Below are 17,937 nucleotides of genomic sequence, written 5' to 3'. Positions count from 1 at the left end.
AAAGGTTGACGGTTTTTTTTTTTTGCTTTCTTTCAAGTAAATATAGCGACTGGTGCCAGCGGGTGATGAGTGAAGCGGGGGAGCGTCAACCGCACAAGATCACCAAAAATTGATCGCAAAACGCGAGCACCACACAATGCGATCCGGCGAGGTGCCAAACCCCGCCCGGTAACGGACGAAGCACGTGGGACCCGGGAAAAGGTGCCCTTGTGTGCTGCTGGCTCGCTTGATCCTTCGCCGCCACCAAAAACCAACAATGGGAAGCGCGGCGGCTCGCCACAGGGCGACAACAATACGGCCGCGCAAACCCCGGACGGAGGGTTGCAGAGAAGGAGCGAAAAAGTAAAAACGAATGCACGCAGGCTGGCCGGACAAAAAAGGCGCAGCGTCGGCCAGCATCATCATCATACCGTGCTGATTCAAATGAATTTATGCAGCATAAATATTGAATGACCGGCCGCCTCTCTTTCGCCGGTTGGGTTCCAGCCGGATGGGCCAACGACCAACAACAACAACAAAAAATGGAGTAAAAACACACTCACACAAATCACATTTAGTTGGCTAGCAAAGCGAACGTTGGTACACGTGCAGTGTGGGGTTTTTTTTTGCATCCCTTTTCATGCACCGTAGAGGTGCAACTGCGCGGGATCGTTAAAGTTTTGGGTGCAAAAGCAACGTCACCATTTTGTGGCCACGGTGAATCTGCTCCGATCCCTGTGCAGGGTTGCGATTTTTTTTTGTCTTCCCTTCTTTCGTGTGGTCTTTTCATCCGCTTCGTCTTTTTTCCGCTGCCCCGCAACGAATGCAGATCGGTCGCGTAGGGCAAGCGATCGCGGTTGACAAAAAGGGCCGAAAGGAACCGAAAACAGCAGCCACGGGATCGTCGGAAAGGGCAATGGGAGAGCAACAAATTAAAAGCAAAGGAAAAAAAAGTTAAAAAAAAAACACAACGGTGTGGAGAAAAACAACGCACCTCGAGATCGGAGCTCCAGTAATAATCTGCAAACAAAAGAGTGAAGGCGAAGTGGATCGTGGGGTGGAATAGTGGGAGGGTTGCCACCACTAACAGGACATTGACGCAGTCAAAGGACGTTCCACTGGTTCTGTGGCTCCACGCGGGTCGATTTGGCGCGATAAAATATTTTTCCACACATTTTCTCGCGGCACCACGTTCCTGGAATAGGTGGAGAAAAGCTACACAAAAGCGTAACTATTCGCCGCTAAATTGGTGCAATCATGGCTGAGGCGTTGTGTGCAGCGGCGCCGAGGATCATGCTGAGCATCCTGCAAGTTGCTGGGGAGCTTTCGTTTGCGTTGAATGCGTGTGAAATTCTGTGCTTCGGAACTGGAACACGCGATGGAGCTATTGTCCCTGCAGCATCATTCCACCTGGTTCGCGCTACAATTTAATAAAAGCGCTCCTAGGAAGCAATGGCGGGAACGATCGAACCGCGATCGAATGGCAAAAAAAAACAATGGACCATAATTTTCCACCACCGCTCGGTAAAGGAATCGCAAGGAGAGCGCGATCTCTTGGCGGAAAATATTGGCCCGATCTATTAATGGACTATTGAACCGCCACGCCACAGGCGTCATGCGTTTTCTGTGTGAAGATGAAATTATTCAACATGCTGTTGATCTTTCTTTTTCTCTCTCTCTCTCTCTCTCTATCATGAAACAATGTGTTGCCGGGGTGGCGCCATTCCGCGAGCTCTAGTAAAGGTCGTGCGGTCTTCGAAAGCGCAACAGATGGTAGGCAAAGTGTGGAAGGATAATTTAAGAAAATTGCAACCCTCAAGGGTAGGGATGAAAAATTGTCAGTGCGTGCCGTGTCGTGAAGGGGCGAATCCTGCTCACAACATACGTGAGGAGCTATTTAAATAGAGAATTAGTAGGCAATTGATATAGTACAATACTGATTTAGCTGGCCATTGTTTACTGCTTCTTGTTTAAGTTTCTAACATGAAGACAATCTTTTTGGTTGTCCAAAAATAAGTTGGCCTTACTTTACATTTTTTCAATTTTGAAAGTCATGTTAGACTCTTCCTAATTATGGTGGCGTTACATTATAGTCGCCTTATTAAGTAGGAGCTGTACGATCGCTTACTATCACCAAGTACTATACATTGTGGTTAATTGTTTTTCAATATTATAATGCGAATAAACACCACAATTAAAATTATATGCTACCTGAAGCGTCATCCGAGCCTCTTCTTAACGATCTTATGAAATGTGTCTCCCACGCACGCACAACCGAATGCACACATGCATTACAAACCACACATGCCTCCGGTTGGTTCGAGATAAAGACTTCCCTGAGTTATGCAACCACCTGGCGTAACTAATTGCAACCTGGCAAGACGTCCGTTGCCGGGCCTCTGTTCCAGCGGTTAAACCCAACATTCGACACTGTCAAAGAATGTGCCAGCCCAATGGTACGAAGGGTTAATTCCTAGCGTTCAACCAACTACTTCGTGACAGTTGTCAACGGAACTGATGCGGTGCTAGCATGACATGCAAACGGAATGCGTTTGCACGCGCGTGGAAAACCCTTGTGGAATGAGAAAAATGAAACACTCCACCCAAGAAAAACCTGTGAAACTTCATAACGGGCTCGATATCGTTCGCTCTCCACCCACGTGCGTCGTTTTTTTGCCCATTTCTTCCTTGGTACCGTCGCGGTTCATTGCGTTATTCATGGGAAAGTGGCCGTTCCAATTCGGCGGCAGGCGTGGCAGAAATTAAACTCACTGTCACTCGCCCTATCGATCGATCCTCAAATTAGGGGATGGGAATCAATTACGGGCTCTTCTGCTTTCTTAATTTCCCGCAATTATCGTTTCATCGGGTTTGTTTTCAGCGCGGCACTGTATGTTTAGCATATCGGGAAAAATGATGAAAATTATAGCTCTATTGTATACGACGAACGACGCTGCCGGGAACGTGATGACATTTGACTCGTTTTTATACGATTATTAACTGCGGTTTGATGCGTGAACAATGCAGAGCGGCGAAGAGTCAACCAGTTTCCTAACCACAGCTATTGAATGCATTCATATTCCTATTCAAAGCGCAACTGGATCTAGTGCTGTTTTAAATGAAAAATGCATTTCTGTGATCCAATATGAAACATCTAAAGTTGATTTGATTTTTACATATGTAAAAATCTCCACTCTTATTAGACTATAATGTTTCTGTCAGCAAAAAATAATTCCTTTTTTCGCTGATTTTGAGTGATCTTTTGAAACATTTCAGCTTTTTACGCTCGGCATGCGTTTTGCTTGCCCTTTTGAATTTGTTTGTATTTATCTCTTTATTTTTTTCCCGCATTTCTGATTTATAAACGATCACGATGGTTCATGCGCTATCGCGTTGACCGATATCGTTCGCTCCAGCACGTAAGCCGCGTGAACCGACAGATCAGCCCTTAAACGCCGGTATCAAACCTCATAAAAACACATAACGCTCCCTCGTCCCCACACCCAACCCGTGGCAGGATCCCTGCAAGCCGATCAGTTTAATCGGTGCAAAGAGAGTGATCATTATACTTGCGATGCCCGCGCCGTCGATCGATACGATCGCGAGATCGTCCCAGAGAGCACACGGCCGTGAGAGCAGACACGGCAATAATCATTACGATCACCATCATTATTAGCATGCGGTTTCGGGATTATACCGAACCGCCGTATGTATGCGTGCGGGATCCGCACCAATTCCTCGCCGGCCGCGAGTTTGGTGCCAGCGGAGCGAAAATATCGATCGGATCGGATAGCGTGATGATGAATGGACGCGAGTTTGCAATCAGCGATCGCTTGCACACCCCATAATGAACATCATTGTAGGAACAATTAGCACGGCGCAAGGACGAACTACGGTACGGGAATCGCAACGAGCGAGCGAAATGGAAACGCAAAACGAAAGACTCCAAGCGACGAACCCTCACCAGCGCGCGTCGTTATCAGGTCCGGGCTCGGGATCCGGTCCGATAGAGAGAGAGAGAAAGCTCTTCTCGGTGCTGGTGCAGCGATGAAATTCCGATTATCCCATGCACCGGATGCGCCCGGCACCGCACGCTGCGAGGATTCCCGGTGCGAAGTAGTATATGGCGTAGATTTTTGTTATTATCATTACTATCATTATTGTTATTCGGCTCTGTGTTTTTTTTCTCCACGTCCCCTTCACGGTGTGTTGCTGATCGATTTGGCTGCGAGCTAAATATAATGCACTTGAGTAAGAATTGGGGGGTAAAAAAAAGAGAAAATGGCTCATCTGATCCACCCGTGCCGGTCGAGGAACGAGCGAACGAGCAAAGGTGAAAATAATCACCCAACCACTCCAACCGAGAATGGGAAGCTGTGCGAATAAAGCAAAGAACGAATTTGTCGTACGTTGTCCGGTGGAGCTGTATGCCGATCCCTGGCCCTGACCGCTAGGTGGCGTAGAATTGGCCACGGATTTTAGATGGGCGAAAATTATGGTCCAAAGCGGGAAAGTAATCGGCGTCGGGTTTCAGTCGCCACATCGGAGATCCTTTGCAAAGGATGAGACCAAAAAAACACATAGCTAAACCCTTTCGGAAACCTTTTAGCGAGGGCCACGAGAGCGGAAATTATTACGCACTGGGGTTTTTGATTTTCAATTTGAGCCTTAATGATACTCTCGGTTTCGTTTCGGGCGCGATCACACCACCAGTGGCTGCGTGTGTGCGATCGGAAGAAAAACGGCGCTCATTGCAGGCGTCGGCAATCCATAACGCACACCGCACAGGCGAGAGAGTGTGGAGGCACAGGAAGTGCAAAGAAAATGCACCAATTTCAGCAAAAAATAGCCATCGAAAGTTTATTGCGAAGCTTGCAGGGAGGGAGAAAAAAAATAAACCGAAGCAAAACTCCGGACAACGGTGTAATGAAAGGGAGGGAGAAAACTTTATTTAAATTCGCCTTTAGGGCTCAATTAAATTAAACCTACGATCAGCCGCATGCTTGCTCCGTTCGTTCGATTTTTCCACACGGATTGCTCCTTCACGCTCTTTTTCTTTCTTGCGCTTTTTTCAGACGAAACCGATTATAGTCGAGCCGATCGACTTCGAGGCGTTTGTGCTGAAAAACAGGACACTCATACAGAACGATCCCCAGCGCGAGCTGCTGCTCTACCCAAACGATGATGTATCGGTAAGTAAGCGGCCGTTGCCCGACGCGTCATAAATTAGCCCGTTCACGTGTGCCCCCCTCTTTTTGTTCCGGCCATCCTTCCCGTTTCGCAGGAGATCCTCCAGCCAAAGAAGTATCGCACCGTGCACAACAACATTCCTGGCCATGCGCCACCGGCGGTGTCCACCAACGGGTCGAGCAACAAGCAGCGTGGCAGCGAAAGCGGTTCCGCGTCGAGCAGTAAAAACGGAACACCAACCTTCAATCGGTCCCTGTCGACGGCCAGTTCCGGCGTCCCGGGCGGTGGCGGTTTGCTGCTCACCCGCCAGGCGCTGCACACGTACGACTCACCGATCCACCTCATCCAATACAAGTACAGCAAGTACGGTGGGACGTGCTACGAGCTGCCACGGTAAGGTGTCGCCCATTTTTCTTTGTATGACGTGTGCTCCGATTCTGCGATATCAACCCACAATTCAGCAGATCACAATCGATTGCACGGCCCACTGGAGCAAGCCATGACCAACCGGTTGATGGCAATATTTTAATTCAAAAAGTCTACCTCAAATTCATTGAATTGACATCAGTATGGCATGCTTTGATCCCTTTCCTTAAATGACGACAAATCAAGCAGCCTATCAATGGGAGTGTTTTTTAAATTGTCAGTTTTGTTTTTCCATTCGTCAAATTACACACTTTTTCCAAATTAAACCCCCTAATGGACTATTCTTCCGAAACTCACGACAGAATATCACCTTCGGAGGAGCTCAAAGAGGAGGTGTACGAGGTGGACACGGATCCGGACCGACTGGATGAGCAGATGACCCGCTCGCAGGCGGACACGATCGCTAAACAGGGCTACCTGTTCAAGGGTCCGGACACCAACTCGGACCGAATGTTCGCCCACATCGGCTCGAAATCGTTCAAAAAGCGGTACTGCTATCTGCGCCAGGAGATCGATGGCACGTACATCCTCGAGCTGCACAAGGACGAGAAACAGGCGGAAGCGAAGGCGACCATCGTGATGGACTTTTGCACCGAGGTCGTACCGAATCCGAAGAAAGGTCGCTTCTGTTTCGAGCTACGCATGAAGATGAACGAAGGACAGCACGGAAAATCCGTCACATTGGCGGCCGATGACGAGATGGAGATGGAGGATTGGTTGCGGAAGATCTCGTCCGTGCTGCAACAGAACAAGCTGCAGGAGGACAAGCGGGTTGCGTCGCTGGAGCGTGCGGCCGCACCGCTCATGCCGGCCAGCCCGAGTACGATGCAGTACGGCACACTGAAAGGACTGGAGCAAAGTATGAACCCGCAGCTGAACCGGTACGCCCGGGAGACGGATCAATCGATCGCGCTGGCGCGGCGAGACAACCGAAAGCGGTTATTCGGTGGCCAACAGCTACTCTACCTCCAGCAGGGTAATGGAGGTGGCACAGTGGGACAAAGGGGAGCCATCTCCACGCCCGGTGGCCCGGCAAACGGTCCGGGGTTGAGCAAATCGGAGGCATTTATCGAACCGTACCGGCTGCAGTTTGGGCAGCGCATCCTGATAAAGTGCGATTCGTTGCGGTTCCGGCTGCTTGGACCGATCGATGGCGTGGATGGACCTTCTCCACCGGAATCCGATGCACCACTCTGTCAGGTATGGTTTTCTTTTCCTAATTTCTCATCTACTTGTGTACTTTGCTTGATTGATTTCTCATCTCCGAGCAACAATTTCCAAACGAGCATACGAGAAACACATTTCACAACGTAGAGATATTCTAAAACGTAATTTATTTGCAATGGTACACTTAATTTCAACCATTCACATGGTAGTGACATCTTTACAATAAGCGAGGACCGATTGGGAGGCAGGGATTAGGAAACCTAGGAAGGATCATTGATTGGAATCGTGTTTATCTTATCAGCGGAACTTTTGATATTCTGAATTTAGTCGTCCGTAGTCACGTGGATCACAGCGTTCGGGTGAATCTTCAGCTCGAGCAGCGTTTTCAGGGGATCGAGCGAAGACAGATCTGATTTAATGGCCTGGCAGAAAAATCGCACATCCACTGCAACGCTGCCGTTGTCCCGAGGGTGAAAATGCTTGTCGTACTTTTCACGCAGCTTTGCCATCGCCTGCTCGAGTGTGCGTGTGCTCCGGAAAAATAACCGTTCCGTGACGTTGCCAGGCATCTTCAGGAGGATTCTCGTTTTCTGATCCGGCACCAAACTGGACTCTGAGTCGGAACTGAGCGCCTTCGCCGGGGAAACAGCACTGTCTTCGGACGAGTTCCGAATGTCGGACTTTTCCATTTCCCAGGGCTGTTTCTCCTGGATTTCTTCATCCTTTGAGCTGTTTGAGCCTTTGGCATGGTCGTCTTCTACATCCTTCTGTCTCACCGGTAACGCGGCTGCTGATGTGGTCGGTACGGGATCATCCTTGGCGGTCTTGTTTCTGGTGCTTTTGTTGTCACCAGCTGGTCGAGATCGATCGTTCTCTTCACTATCGCTCTCACTGTCGGTGATCTCTTGAAAATCGTCCTCGTCATCGTCGATCACTGCGGACCATCGGTTTTTACTCGATCCAGCGACCTCCGTCGTATTGGGTTGGGGGAGTTTGCTGCTCTGACCGCTGCTTCCTGCAGCGCTGCTTTGAGCCAAACTTTTGGACCCGTTCGCGGATGTTGACGGACCCATGCCAAGTTTGTACTCCATTTTCACGTTGATCTCCTTTCCGTGGGGCGATTTGCTCTCGATCATGAATTCTTTCAACGCGTCGAGGAACCGCGCTGGCGAGAGGTCAACGTTGGACATATTCCGCACCTCCTCGCCCGTCCGCGGGTCGATCATGCCGATGTACGGCTCCGAATGGACCTTGTAGAATGCTTTAAACTTAGCTCCGTCGGTCGTCTTGTTCGATTGCTGCCAAAACACTAAATGCATCCGCATAAACTCCTTCAACCGCGCGTCCGACCAAAGATCGCGATTCAACGTCTGACAGCTGAAGCTCAGATCATCCTGCAGGTTGACGAGCAGCCACCGATCAACCGTGTTACCGTGCCGTTGCGCTTGATCGAACCCACCAGAAAACATTATCTCGAATGGCGGCATAAACAGCGCCTCGAGCCTAGTCACTTTTTTAGCCGATGGGCCCTGCCCTTGCTGCATCAGCATCTGCTCCTGGATGCGTCCCTCGAGCTCGAAATTCCGGAACGGCACCTCCGTGATGATGGCCCCACGCCGCTTACCCAACCGGGCCCGGTTCACCTCAATCTGCGGCAGCAAGATCTCCGTCTTTCGAGGTATAGGAGCGCGCACGTTGTCGTCGCTGGCGATAGCATTACGATTCGAACCGGACGACGGCCCGGAACCGCTGTCTTCGTCATCGATCACAACGGCCGGTTCCGGATTGAGAATACCCTCCGGGTTCTCGAAGAAGGCGTTTATCGCCGCCTCAAGATTGTAATTGTACGCTGTGAGCAGGTTTAGCGCCTGGTTGTCTTTGAGCCCAGTGATTTCTGTGAGCGCTTTAACGTTATCGTTGTTAGCCATCTGAAATGGGAATCATAAGACAATAGAAGAAGGAAATTAGCCATAGAAGAACCGTACATCTTGCACAAGCAAGAGAAAAACGTTTGCCAAAAGGAGGTCATAATAACCGCAAGTACTTACCGCGTTTGATAAGGATTCCTAATTTGTAGAGAGCACTGCTTCGTAGAGAACGTAGCGTTCGATCCAACTAGTTATTTTCGGGTTCGAAAAGGACACGCTTGCTACAACAATCATCCGATGTTTTGTTCACGCCTTGGAGTTAACCGTTCCATGCGATTCAATCATTTCTCGAGCGGGTAAACGTTCACAGTCGACAAGCAAAACACTGCATTAGACGATATTTTGGTGTACTTTTTTACGATTGTGTACTATTCCACTCATGCACAAAAAACCCACTGCACCGTTGAAGTGCCGATGCGATATTACTCTACTGCCGACGGAACCGCGCACCGCCGGATGGTGAATGTATGGAGCACGCGCGCGAATCGTTCAAAGCGTTGCGTCGCCACAAGCGTACCGACAGAGATGAAATCCACTATTCATTGCACCTTGAAATGGTTCCGATCGACTGGCAGAAAGTGGTGCGATGAGAAGAAATCACCACAGGCATTAGAGCAAACATTTATTTTCACGATTTGGTTACACAAACATAAACCAAAAAACACAAAATTTCTCCACCACTCTCCGGATTTTAGCGCCAAGGAAAGGACGCACTTTGTTGGTGCACTTCTGCCACTTACACTCCGTCGGGTTTTGCAGCGTTTTTACACTTCCCGATGGATGTTAAACTCGATAGGCGACGCTATTTTCTCATTTTTTGCCTATGAGTTTAATAACGAAAAATAATACTTGGTGTTTTTTCAACGAAAAAGCGGACTGATCGGCTAATGGAATCAGAACCCAAAGTGCTGTTTTGTGCAAGCAAAGAACTAGTTCGTTTCCATGCACTTTTATCCACTGCTTCGCTCATGCAACGCACTGGACAGCGCTATTTTACGGCGCGTCTTTGGAAATACTTGCACAATCGGAAAACAAACAGATTTCCACGATTTTCCGACTCCGATGCGGCGAAAACCTTTCGAAACAATTTTGTTTCAGAACATGCAGCTGTCAGCTTCGTTTGACAGCCGAGCTATGTTTAAAGCGCTGGATTCAATGTGCTTGTGGCGCTAGTCCGATCCGAGTGCCAAAGAGTGAACCAATCCGATCCGAATGTCAGAACTAGGAGTTTTTTCACACGCATGACGATTAAAAAATAAACATTTATTATCCATTATTGTATCTTATGAAAATATGTTTGTTAGCTAAATTTTACGTTGAATTGAGTACAATTTAACTTATTTGATATTTGGAATAAAATTATAATAGGAATTATATTTTGAATTGCCATCACTATACCGTGAACAATCTGCTCCATCAGACAGCTTGACATTTCGTTTGCGCGCGAAAAATGGCGTTCATGCTTCCGTCACGTTTTTCCCGCTGATTCTACAATTTATATCTCATTTTATATTAGAAAATCTTAATATAATGATTTAATAAGAATCGAACTACCTAAATCTACCTGAAATGTATCATTTATTACACTAAATTTTCTATTGTAATTGCAAATTTTTGTACACATTCGTACAAACGAATGATTTGAATTTAGTCTACTATTATTTTTAAAGGAGGTATACATTTCTTAAACAATATAATAAGCCGTTTGAAACATTCAAATCGCCAACAAGCCCGTGTAATTATGCTCGTAAATTTGTAATATCGTTTTTAACTCCTTCAACATAAAAATCGGTGAATGTGTTCACACTTTGCCATTACTTTTATACGGTTGTAAAGAACGATATTTATTTGAATGTAAATCAGCTATGCTTGCATAACTATGTTGTAAGCCTCGTTTGCTTTTTTATGCTTTTTCATATTTCCACACTATATAATCAATCTGAAATCTCTATGACAGATATTTGCACAGTAAGCTATTACTTTTGTACAGTTTTTAGGGATCGATTTACAATATATTATAAGACTTTTTGCCTTTTGTATTTTCGGGGATTATTGCCTTAATATGCTGTGTAATATTCTTTTACTCGAATCATTCTCGAATCAAAACATATATTTATTTACCAATTATCCATGGAGTTTACACCCGATATAAGAACTTTTATATAGTTGATAATTATCGATAGCTAGCATATTTAAGCATCAAGCAACTATACTTGCAAAACTATGATTTTAGGCACTTTTGTCCTTTATACACTTTATCACACTCTTTTATTCTCCAATCCCTCATAGATCGAACCATACCTCACCAGTGTAGCATTGTACGATGCTAGGGCAGGCCGGAAGTTGAGCGAAAATTTTCACTTCGACCTCAACAAAGACCACGTGCGCGAGCTGTTAACTGGAAGTTGCAAAAGCGAACGACCGCTCTGTGCATCACCAAAGGCGGTCAACAAAGCCCATCAAAACGGAAATGGCACTCTTAAACCAGGCCGGGCGAAGTGTGACACCAGTGACGACCTGCAGCTACATTCCGACGCGGTCACCAAAGAGTGGCTGGCGCGTGCCAAACAGGCCATCTTTAACGTTACCGTTCCGCACGCGGACATATTCATCGTCGTACGTATCGACAAGATTCTGCAGGGTGCCATCAATCCTTCGGTCGAGCCATACCTGAAGACTACCAAAGATCCGAAGGTACTGTGCAAGTTGCAAAAATCGTTCAAGCAGTACGCACAAAAGTGCGGCCACTACCGGATGCCGTTTGCATGGGCCGCCAGACCGCTGTTTCAGCTGTACAGCAATGATTTGGATACGTCGTACGAGTTCCCCGCCATCTACCGTCAAGAGGGTGCGAAGCTGAAGGATGAAGAACTGTTGAAGCTGCTGTCGGAGTACCGAAAACCGGACAAGTTCAGCAAACTAACTGTGATACCCGGTTCATTGAAGATTTACATTGAAGCGCTGAACGAACTGCCCAATAGTACGTACCAATGCAAAAGCACACCCTGCCAGTGGAGGTTGAGGCTAAAGTTTTTGTTCTATTTATCGCGTTACAGATTGCCTTACAAATAGTTTGGTACCCTTGAACCCATTCCCAGTACCAGCCGCGTCCGATCCAACGCTGGAAGTGACGGAATTCGCCAACAACTCCGAACAGTACCTTCACCCGTTCGTCCACTTCGTTAACCACCTGTTTCTCTATCCGCTGCAGCTGAATTACGATAGCCAAAAAATATTCTCCCGTGCCCGGAATTTGGCCGTGATCGTTGAACTTCGCGACAGTGACACGGCCGACGCAAAGTCCATCGAAGTAAGTGTTGCGTTGGAGCTCAAACCTTTTCTCAATTCTCTGCCCAGGTGGCATAACCTTATCCTTTTCTTTACGCCCTTCCAGTGCATTTACGGTCGCCCCGGTCAGGAGATATTGGTTTCGCAAATGTCCTGCCCGGTGCTGCACCACAACACCAGTCCTACCTGGTACGAGGAGATCAAATTGCGCCTTCCGATCAACATTACACCGCAGCATCATCTGCTGTTTTCCTTTTTCCACGTGTCGTGCAATATTGCGAAGAAAAAGGACCTCACGACCACAAGCACCGAAATGCTCGTAGGGTTCGCGTGGTTACCACTGCTTGCCAAGGGCAAGATCAACGTGGACGAACAGTGTCTGCCGGTGGCGGCTACACTTCCAGTTGGATATCTCTCGATCCAGCCACTTGGTCTAGGAAGAGGGGTAAGTGTCATTGGGTTGATCGTATCAAGGCGGGTATTCTGATGGGTGATCATGAGGTGATGGTATTGCATGAAACTCAACAGATGCTAACCGTACTAACCGTAATACATTGCGCATTTGCGAATACGAGATCAGTTCCGCAAGCTCAGCGCAAACCATTGCATTAACATTCGGTAGAAAAATCTAACCTATTTCCATCTGTATGTTTCTCTTCCCTCTTCTCGCTCTGCCTGTACGCATGTGGTGTCTGTGTATGTCTGTGTGTATCTTGTCTTCACTTTCCACTCGAATCCATCCCACTTTCTGCCCCACCCGCTACAAACCGTTCCCCGTTCGTTTAGCAGAATGCCGGTCCGGATGTGCAGTGGATCGACAACCAGCGGCCAATCTTTACCGTCAGTCTACGACTGGACTCGACCGTACTAACCACCGATCAGCATCTGCACAACTTGTTCCTGCACGCCGAACGGCTACTGGAGCACTCAAAAACGATCGCTCCGCCAAACACGACGGAAACGTGCAAGATCCTTAAGGCAGCCCATGCCATCCAGATCGGTTCGCTCATCACCTTCCTGCCGACGATCTTGAACCAGCTTTTCTCGCTGCTTGTCGCCACGAACAACGAGGAAGTGGGGCTAAACATCATCCGCCTACTGGTGAACCTGTTCCACATGGTCGCAGAAGAAGCGAAGCGAAAGGAACTGCTAATGGCGTACGTTAAATTTGTGTACCGAATCGACAGCCAACCCGTGAACGGATGTTCACCAACGTCGCAGAACGTGAGCACGGTCCACGGGGAGCTGTGTCGCCATCTGCCAACGCTGCTCCACCCGAACAACACCGACTTCCTGCTGGTGAACAAGTTCATGAAGTTTTCCGGCATCTTTTTCGAGGTGATCGTGAAGAGCATGGCGCAGTATTTGCTCTCAACCGGGCGCATCAAGATGCAACGGAACGAGCGGTTTCCGAAGGAGTTTTGCAACCGCATCGAGGCACTGTTTCAGGTGCTAGTCCCGTACATAAGCTCACGCCATAAGGACCTCCCGATGGAGACGGAACAGCTGAACCAGAGCCTGTCGGTGTTCGTGAAGCGATGTCTCTCGTTCATGGACCGTGGGTTTGTGTTTCGGTTGATCCGGCTGTACATGGACCGCTGGGGTCCGGGTGATTCGCGTGTCCTGCAGGAGTACAAGTTTGGTTTCCTGCGTGAGGTGTGTTCCCATGAACACTACGTGCCGCTGAATCTGCCTTTCCTGTTGACACCAAACGCCAATCGCGCTCCGGATTTGTTGCAGCAGTTTTGTCTCTCGGAGGAGTACTGCCGGCAGCATTTTCTCGTTGGTATCCTTCTGCAGGAGGTCAAAAGCTCGCTGAACGAGGTAAGTCACATCCGGCGGATGGGTTTGGTTACGTTGAAGGAGCTGCTTGCGAAACATGACCTCGACGAGCGCTACCAGAACAAAGGCCAACAGAACCGTCTGGCGATGCTATACGTACCGTGGTTGGGAATTGTGCTGGAGAATCTGTCCCGCATTTCGGATGGAGTGGATCGAAAAGGAAAACACGACACCCTCGGAACGAATCGCATCTCGTGCAGCAGCAGTTACGTGTTTGGGCGAGATTCCTTGCCAACGCTGCCATCGGCGACGATTCCTTCGACGGTTACCTCACAGACAAGCACGCCAAAGTCCCGCTCGAACCGGGTGACGATGTTCATCGAGTACACAAGTCCCATCCGATCGTCACTGCATCTGAAGGACACGAGCTTCCTGGCGGCGATCGCCGGCCAAGCAGCACCACTTTCTAATGGCCATTCAAGCAGCTCGATCAACTCGGAGTGTTCCACGCTGTCCCAGGACGGTACGGTGGTGATTAGAAACCATTTCAACGAATCCTGTGCCAACTCGTCCCGACCGAGCCATGCGCGCTCGGTAAGCGTCACCCAGCCCACCATCATCCAGCGGACGGACAAGTTTTCCGTCACGGAAACCAAAGACCTGCTGATCAGCTTCCTGTTCGTGGTGAAGCACCTGTCGTCGGAGCACATGATCGCGTGGTGGCACAACTGCACCGAGAGTGAAACGGTCCAGTTTTTCACCGTGCTCGATCTGTGTCTGCTGTACTTCCGGTACGTGGGCAAGAAGCACGTTCAAGTACCGAGCGAGAATGGGCGTGATGCGAAGACCAGCAAAGCCGCCAAAGCAAGCACGTTACCAGCGCGAGTACTCCCACCGAGCGTTACCAACGGAAGCGAATCTGGGTTCGAATCCGGAACGCTTAATCACACCGGCAATCGGGAGAACCTGGTCGAAGAAACGCTACGCCTGAGGCAAGCGTTGTATGAGTCAAACTTAGCAACTGAAATCGGGCTGATCGTGCTCGATTGCATGGGACTCTACTCGGTGCAGTTTCGTGATTCGATGTTGGAAGGCACGGTCCTGCCCAAAATAGCCCGTGTGTACTTGCGTTTCCTGCAACTCGGCCAGTCGGAGTCGCTTTCGAAGCACGTGTTTGCGGCGTTGCGTGCGTTCATCAACAACTTCTCTCAGGCGCTGTTCAAGGGAACGGCCGTCTTGTGCGGACAGCTGGTGTACGAGCTGCTCAAGTGCTGTGATAGTCGATTGTCTAGCCTGCGACAGGAAGCGTGTGCCGTGCTGTACCTGCTGATGCGCAGTAACTTTGAGTTTAGCGGCCGAAAAGGACTCACGCGCGTACACCTGCAGGTGATCATATCCGTGTCGCAGATGATCGGCAACGTGATCGGATTGAACAACGCACGCTTCCAGGAGTCACTTTCGACGATCAACAACTACGCGAGCAGCGACAAGGCGATGAAGGGAACTGGCTTCCCGATGGAGGTGAAGGACTTGACGCGTCGCGTTCGTACCGTGCTCATGGCGACGGCACAAATGCAAGCGCACCACATGGATCCGGAACGGTTGCTAGAGCTGCAACACTCACTGGCCAACTCGTACGCATCGACACCGGAACTCCGGCAGACTTGGCTGACGACGATGGCCAACAATCACCTGCAGAATGGGAACATCTCGGAAGCGGCCTGCTGCTATCTGCACATTGCCGCCCTGGTTTCGGAGTACCTCAAGCTGAAGGGTTGCTGTGCGGTAGCGACGGGAGCGGAATCGTTCGCACGCATCTCGCGTAACATTCCGCGGGATGAAAAAGGACTAAAGCTAGACAGTGGCACGCAGGACTCGCAGTACACGGAGCAGTTCTTGCTCGAGCGGTTGAAAGAATGCTCGGAGTATTTGGACCGTGCGGAGCGGCTCGAGTGTTTGGGTGAGCTGTATCGGTTGATTATTCCGATTCTCGAGTCCCGGCGGGATTATCACGGGCTGACGCAGTGCTACGAACACCTGACGCAGGCATACAATCGTGTGATTGAGTTCAACAAGTCCGGCAAGCGGCTTCTGGGGCGATTCTATCGAGTGATTTTCTTCAGTCAGGTTTGTACAAAGTGGCCACGTCCGGCATAACCGGTACTAAAACGCTTTTAACTATCGTTTAGATGTACTTTGAGGAAGAAAATGGCGTGGAGTACATTTACAAAGAGCCGAAAGTGACGTCGTTGAGTGAGATTTCCGAGCGATTGCACAAGCAGTACCGGGACAAGTTTGGGGCGGATAATGTGAAAATTATGATGGACTCCGCACCGGTATGTATTAAGAGCTGGATAGAGAAAGTCAATTTCCAAAACGATATTTAATAACTACAAATAATTCATCTACGTTAGGTTGATCAATCGACTCTGGATCCAAAGATTGCCTACATTCAAGTAACGCACGTGACTCCCTACTATTGCAAGGACGAGCTGGAAATGCGGCCAACGGAGTTTGAGCAGAACCACGACGTGGACACGTTCATGTACGAGACACCGTTTACTACCTCCGGAGGCGCCCACGGAGCAGTGGAGGACCAGTGGAAACGACGAACCATTTTGACAAGTAAGTAAAAAACTGGGAATGCAATTCGGTTGCAGTCAGAAATTCAAGTATGTTTTTCATTTCGCGATTTCTTTCAGCTCTCCACAGCTTCCCGTACGTTTTGAAACGTATCCCAGTTCGCGACCGGCAATCGCACGAGCTCAGCCCGATCGAGGTGGCAATAGATGAGATGCAGACAAAGATCGCCGAGCTGGAGGAGATCGTTATGGGTCCGATCGATTTGAAGAAGCTGCAACTACGGCTGCAGGGCAGTGTTGCAGTCACGGTGAACGCAGGTCCGTTGGCGTACGCGTCCGCTTTTCTGGATCCGGCCAAAACAAGCGCCAGGAAGTATCCGCTCGATAAGGTGGAGGAGCTGAAGGAGGTCTTTAGGTAGGTGGATTGTAACATTGTTGGAACATCACTGGATATGGATTACAATCGTGTATGTTTCTTTGTGTGTTTTTTTAGGGATTTCATCAAAATCTGCTTCACGGTACTCCAAATCAATGCCAATCTGATTTCGTCCGATCAGCGCGAGTACCACAACGCTCTCAAGGAGAACTACGAAAACCTCTGCTCGGCTCTGACCGATCTGCTGGGTGAGATCGTATACCCGTTGGACGATGGAAACAACAATGCCCATCGGCACAGTTTGGCGCTGTTCAGTGCCATTAGTGGTGCCCCAACCAATTCTAGCACGGCCTAAGATCGTCCGTGGTTCCGGGCGCTAGATTTGCTGCACAATTATCACCTCCCTCAATGAGAACCAAACAAGTTCGGTTTCAAGGGATATTTGACTGGTGTAGGAAGATGAATCTGGAAAAGGAAGTAGGATAGAGTTTTTTCCTTCCAATTAGCACACATTTTTACACACACACACCCACTCACAAATACAAGAACCGAGGAAAAAAGGGCAGCAAACACATGAACCCGAGGGCAGCTGTGTTTGCGCTCAAACAAGTGAAATACCACAAAAATATGAAAACTTTTACAGTATGCTTCACAAAATTCTACAAAGTAGACGTCAATTTTTTATCACTAACATTCTAGAACCTGCATCGTTGCCTCACGGAAGAGAATAGTTAAACTTTATTGTTGCATCTAGATAACGGACCGATATTGCTGTTGCTTTCTTTGGAAACAAAACATCCTCACTCGAAACGTACTCAAAATTGCTAATTGCTCTACCATAAGTTGTATGATATTGGCCACCGCTTAGCGGGAGTTGTTCAAAAAAAGAATTAACTGTTACAATGTTTCCCTTTTGACACAAAAAAAAATCGTACAAAAGCAACAACCATATCGTTGAAAACGAATCTCAAACTTTGGAAACGCACACCGAACACCGCAAAAAGGCACCCTTTTGGGAACGACATAGCGAAAGAGTTAAGTAGAACACGCTAATTAAAAGCATTCACATCTTTACGAGAAAATGCTCAAACGATCGTACGGATCGCGCGCGCGTCCTGGGACGTATTCGTCCTTGCGTTTCGTGCGAGCCGCGATCAGTTTAGACTTTTCAAATTGGAACTTACCTCGCATAACTTAGTTTCAGTTTTTGTGGTCCTAT

General features: G+C 48.6%; 2 protein-coding genes across 2 annotated transcripts in view; one reads left to right on the top strand and one right to left on the bottom strand.

The window, feature by feature from the left end:
• Window positions 1-17,073, top strand: part of LOC128725138 (dedicator of cytokinesis protein 11) — a 70,563-nt gene extending 53,490 nt beyond the window's left edge. Inside the window, exons 2-12 of the mRNA XM_053818859.1 lie at window positions 5,055-5,171; window positions 5,264-5,562; window positions 5,898-6,795; window positions 10,980-11,670; window positions 11,747-12,000; window positions 12,085-12,423; window positions 12,765-15,887; window positions 15,950-16,096; window positions 16,175-16,385; window positions 16,463-16,757; window positions 16,836-17,073. Of these exons, the coding sequence (XP_053674834.1) occupies window positions 5,055-5,171; window positions 5,264-5,562; window positions 5,898-6,795; window positions 10,980-11,670; window positions 11,747-12,000; window positions 12,085-12,423; window positions 12,765-15,887; window positions 15,950-16,096; window positions 16,175-16,385; window positions 16,463-16,757; window positions 16,836-17,073 (6,612 nt within the window). The remainder of the gene's footprint in view (window positions 1-5,054; window positions 5,172-5,263; window positions 5,563-5,897; window positions 6,796-10,979; window positions 11,671-11,746; window positions 12,001-12,084; window positions 12,424-12,764; window positions 15,888-15,949; window positions 16,097-16,174; window positions 16,386-16,462; window positions 16,758-16,835) is intronic.
• Window positions 7,002-8,877, bottom strand: LOC128725141 (UBX domain-containing protein 7). The gene is made up of 2 exons (XM_053818862.1): window positions 8,811-8,877; window positions 7,002-8,690 (listed from the first exon to the last, which is right to left on the bottom strand). The coding sequence occupies exon 2, from the start codon at window positions 8,688-8,690 to the stop codon at window positions 7,086-7,088; it is 1,605 nt and encodes a 534-aa protein (XP_053674837.1). The 5' UTR covers window positions 8,811-8,877; the 3' UTR covers window positions 7,002-7,085.
• Window positions 17,074-17,937: the final 864 nt, after the last annotated feature.

Source organism: Anopheles nili, chromosome 3 (genome assembly GCF_943737925.1).
Source record: "Anopheles nili chromosome 3, idAnoNiliSN_F5_01, whole genome shotgun sequence".
NCBI lineage: Eukaryota > Metazoa > Arthropoda > Insecta > Diptera > Culicidae > Anopheles > Anopheles nili.
Note: the sequence above shows the minus strand (reverse complement) of the source record. Positions and strands in the feature narration are given on the sequence as shown.

What these genes read in the sequence shown, in the direction of transcription:
- LOC128725141 (XM_053818862.1), bottom strand. Translation starts at nt 8,690, where the DNA reads ATGGCTAACAACGATAACGTTAAAGCGCTCACAGAAATCACTGGGCTC.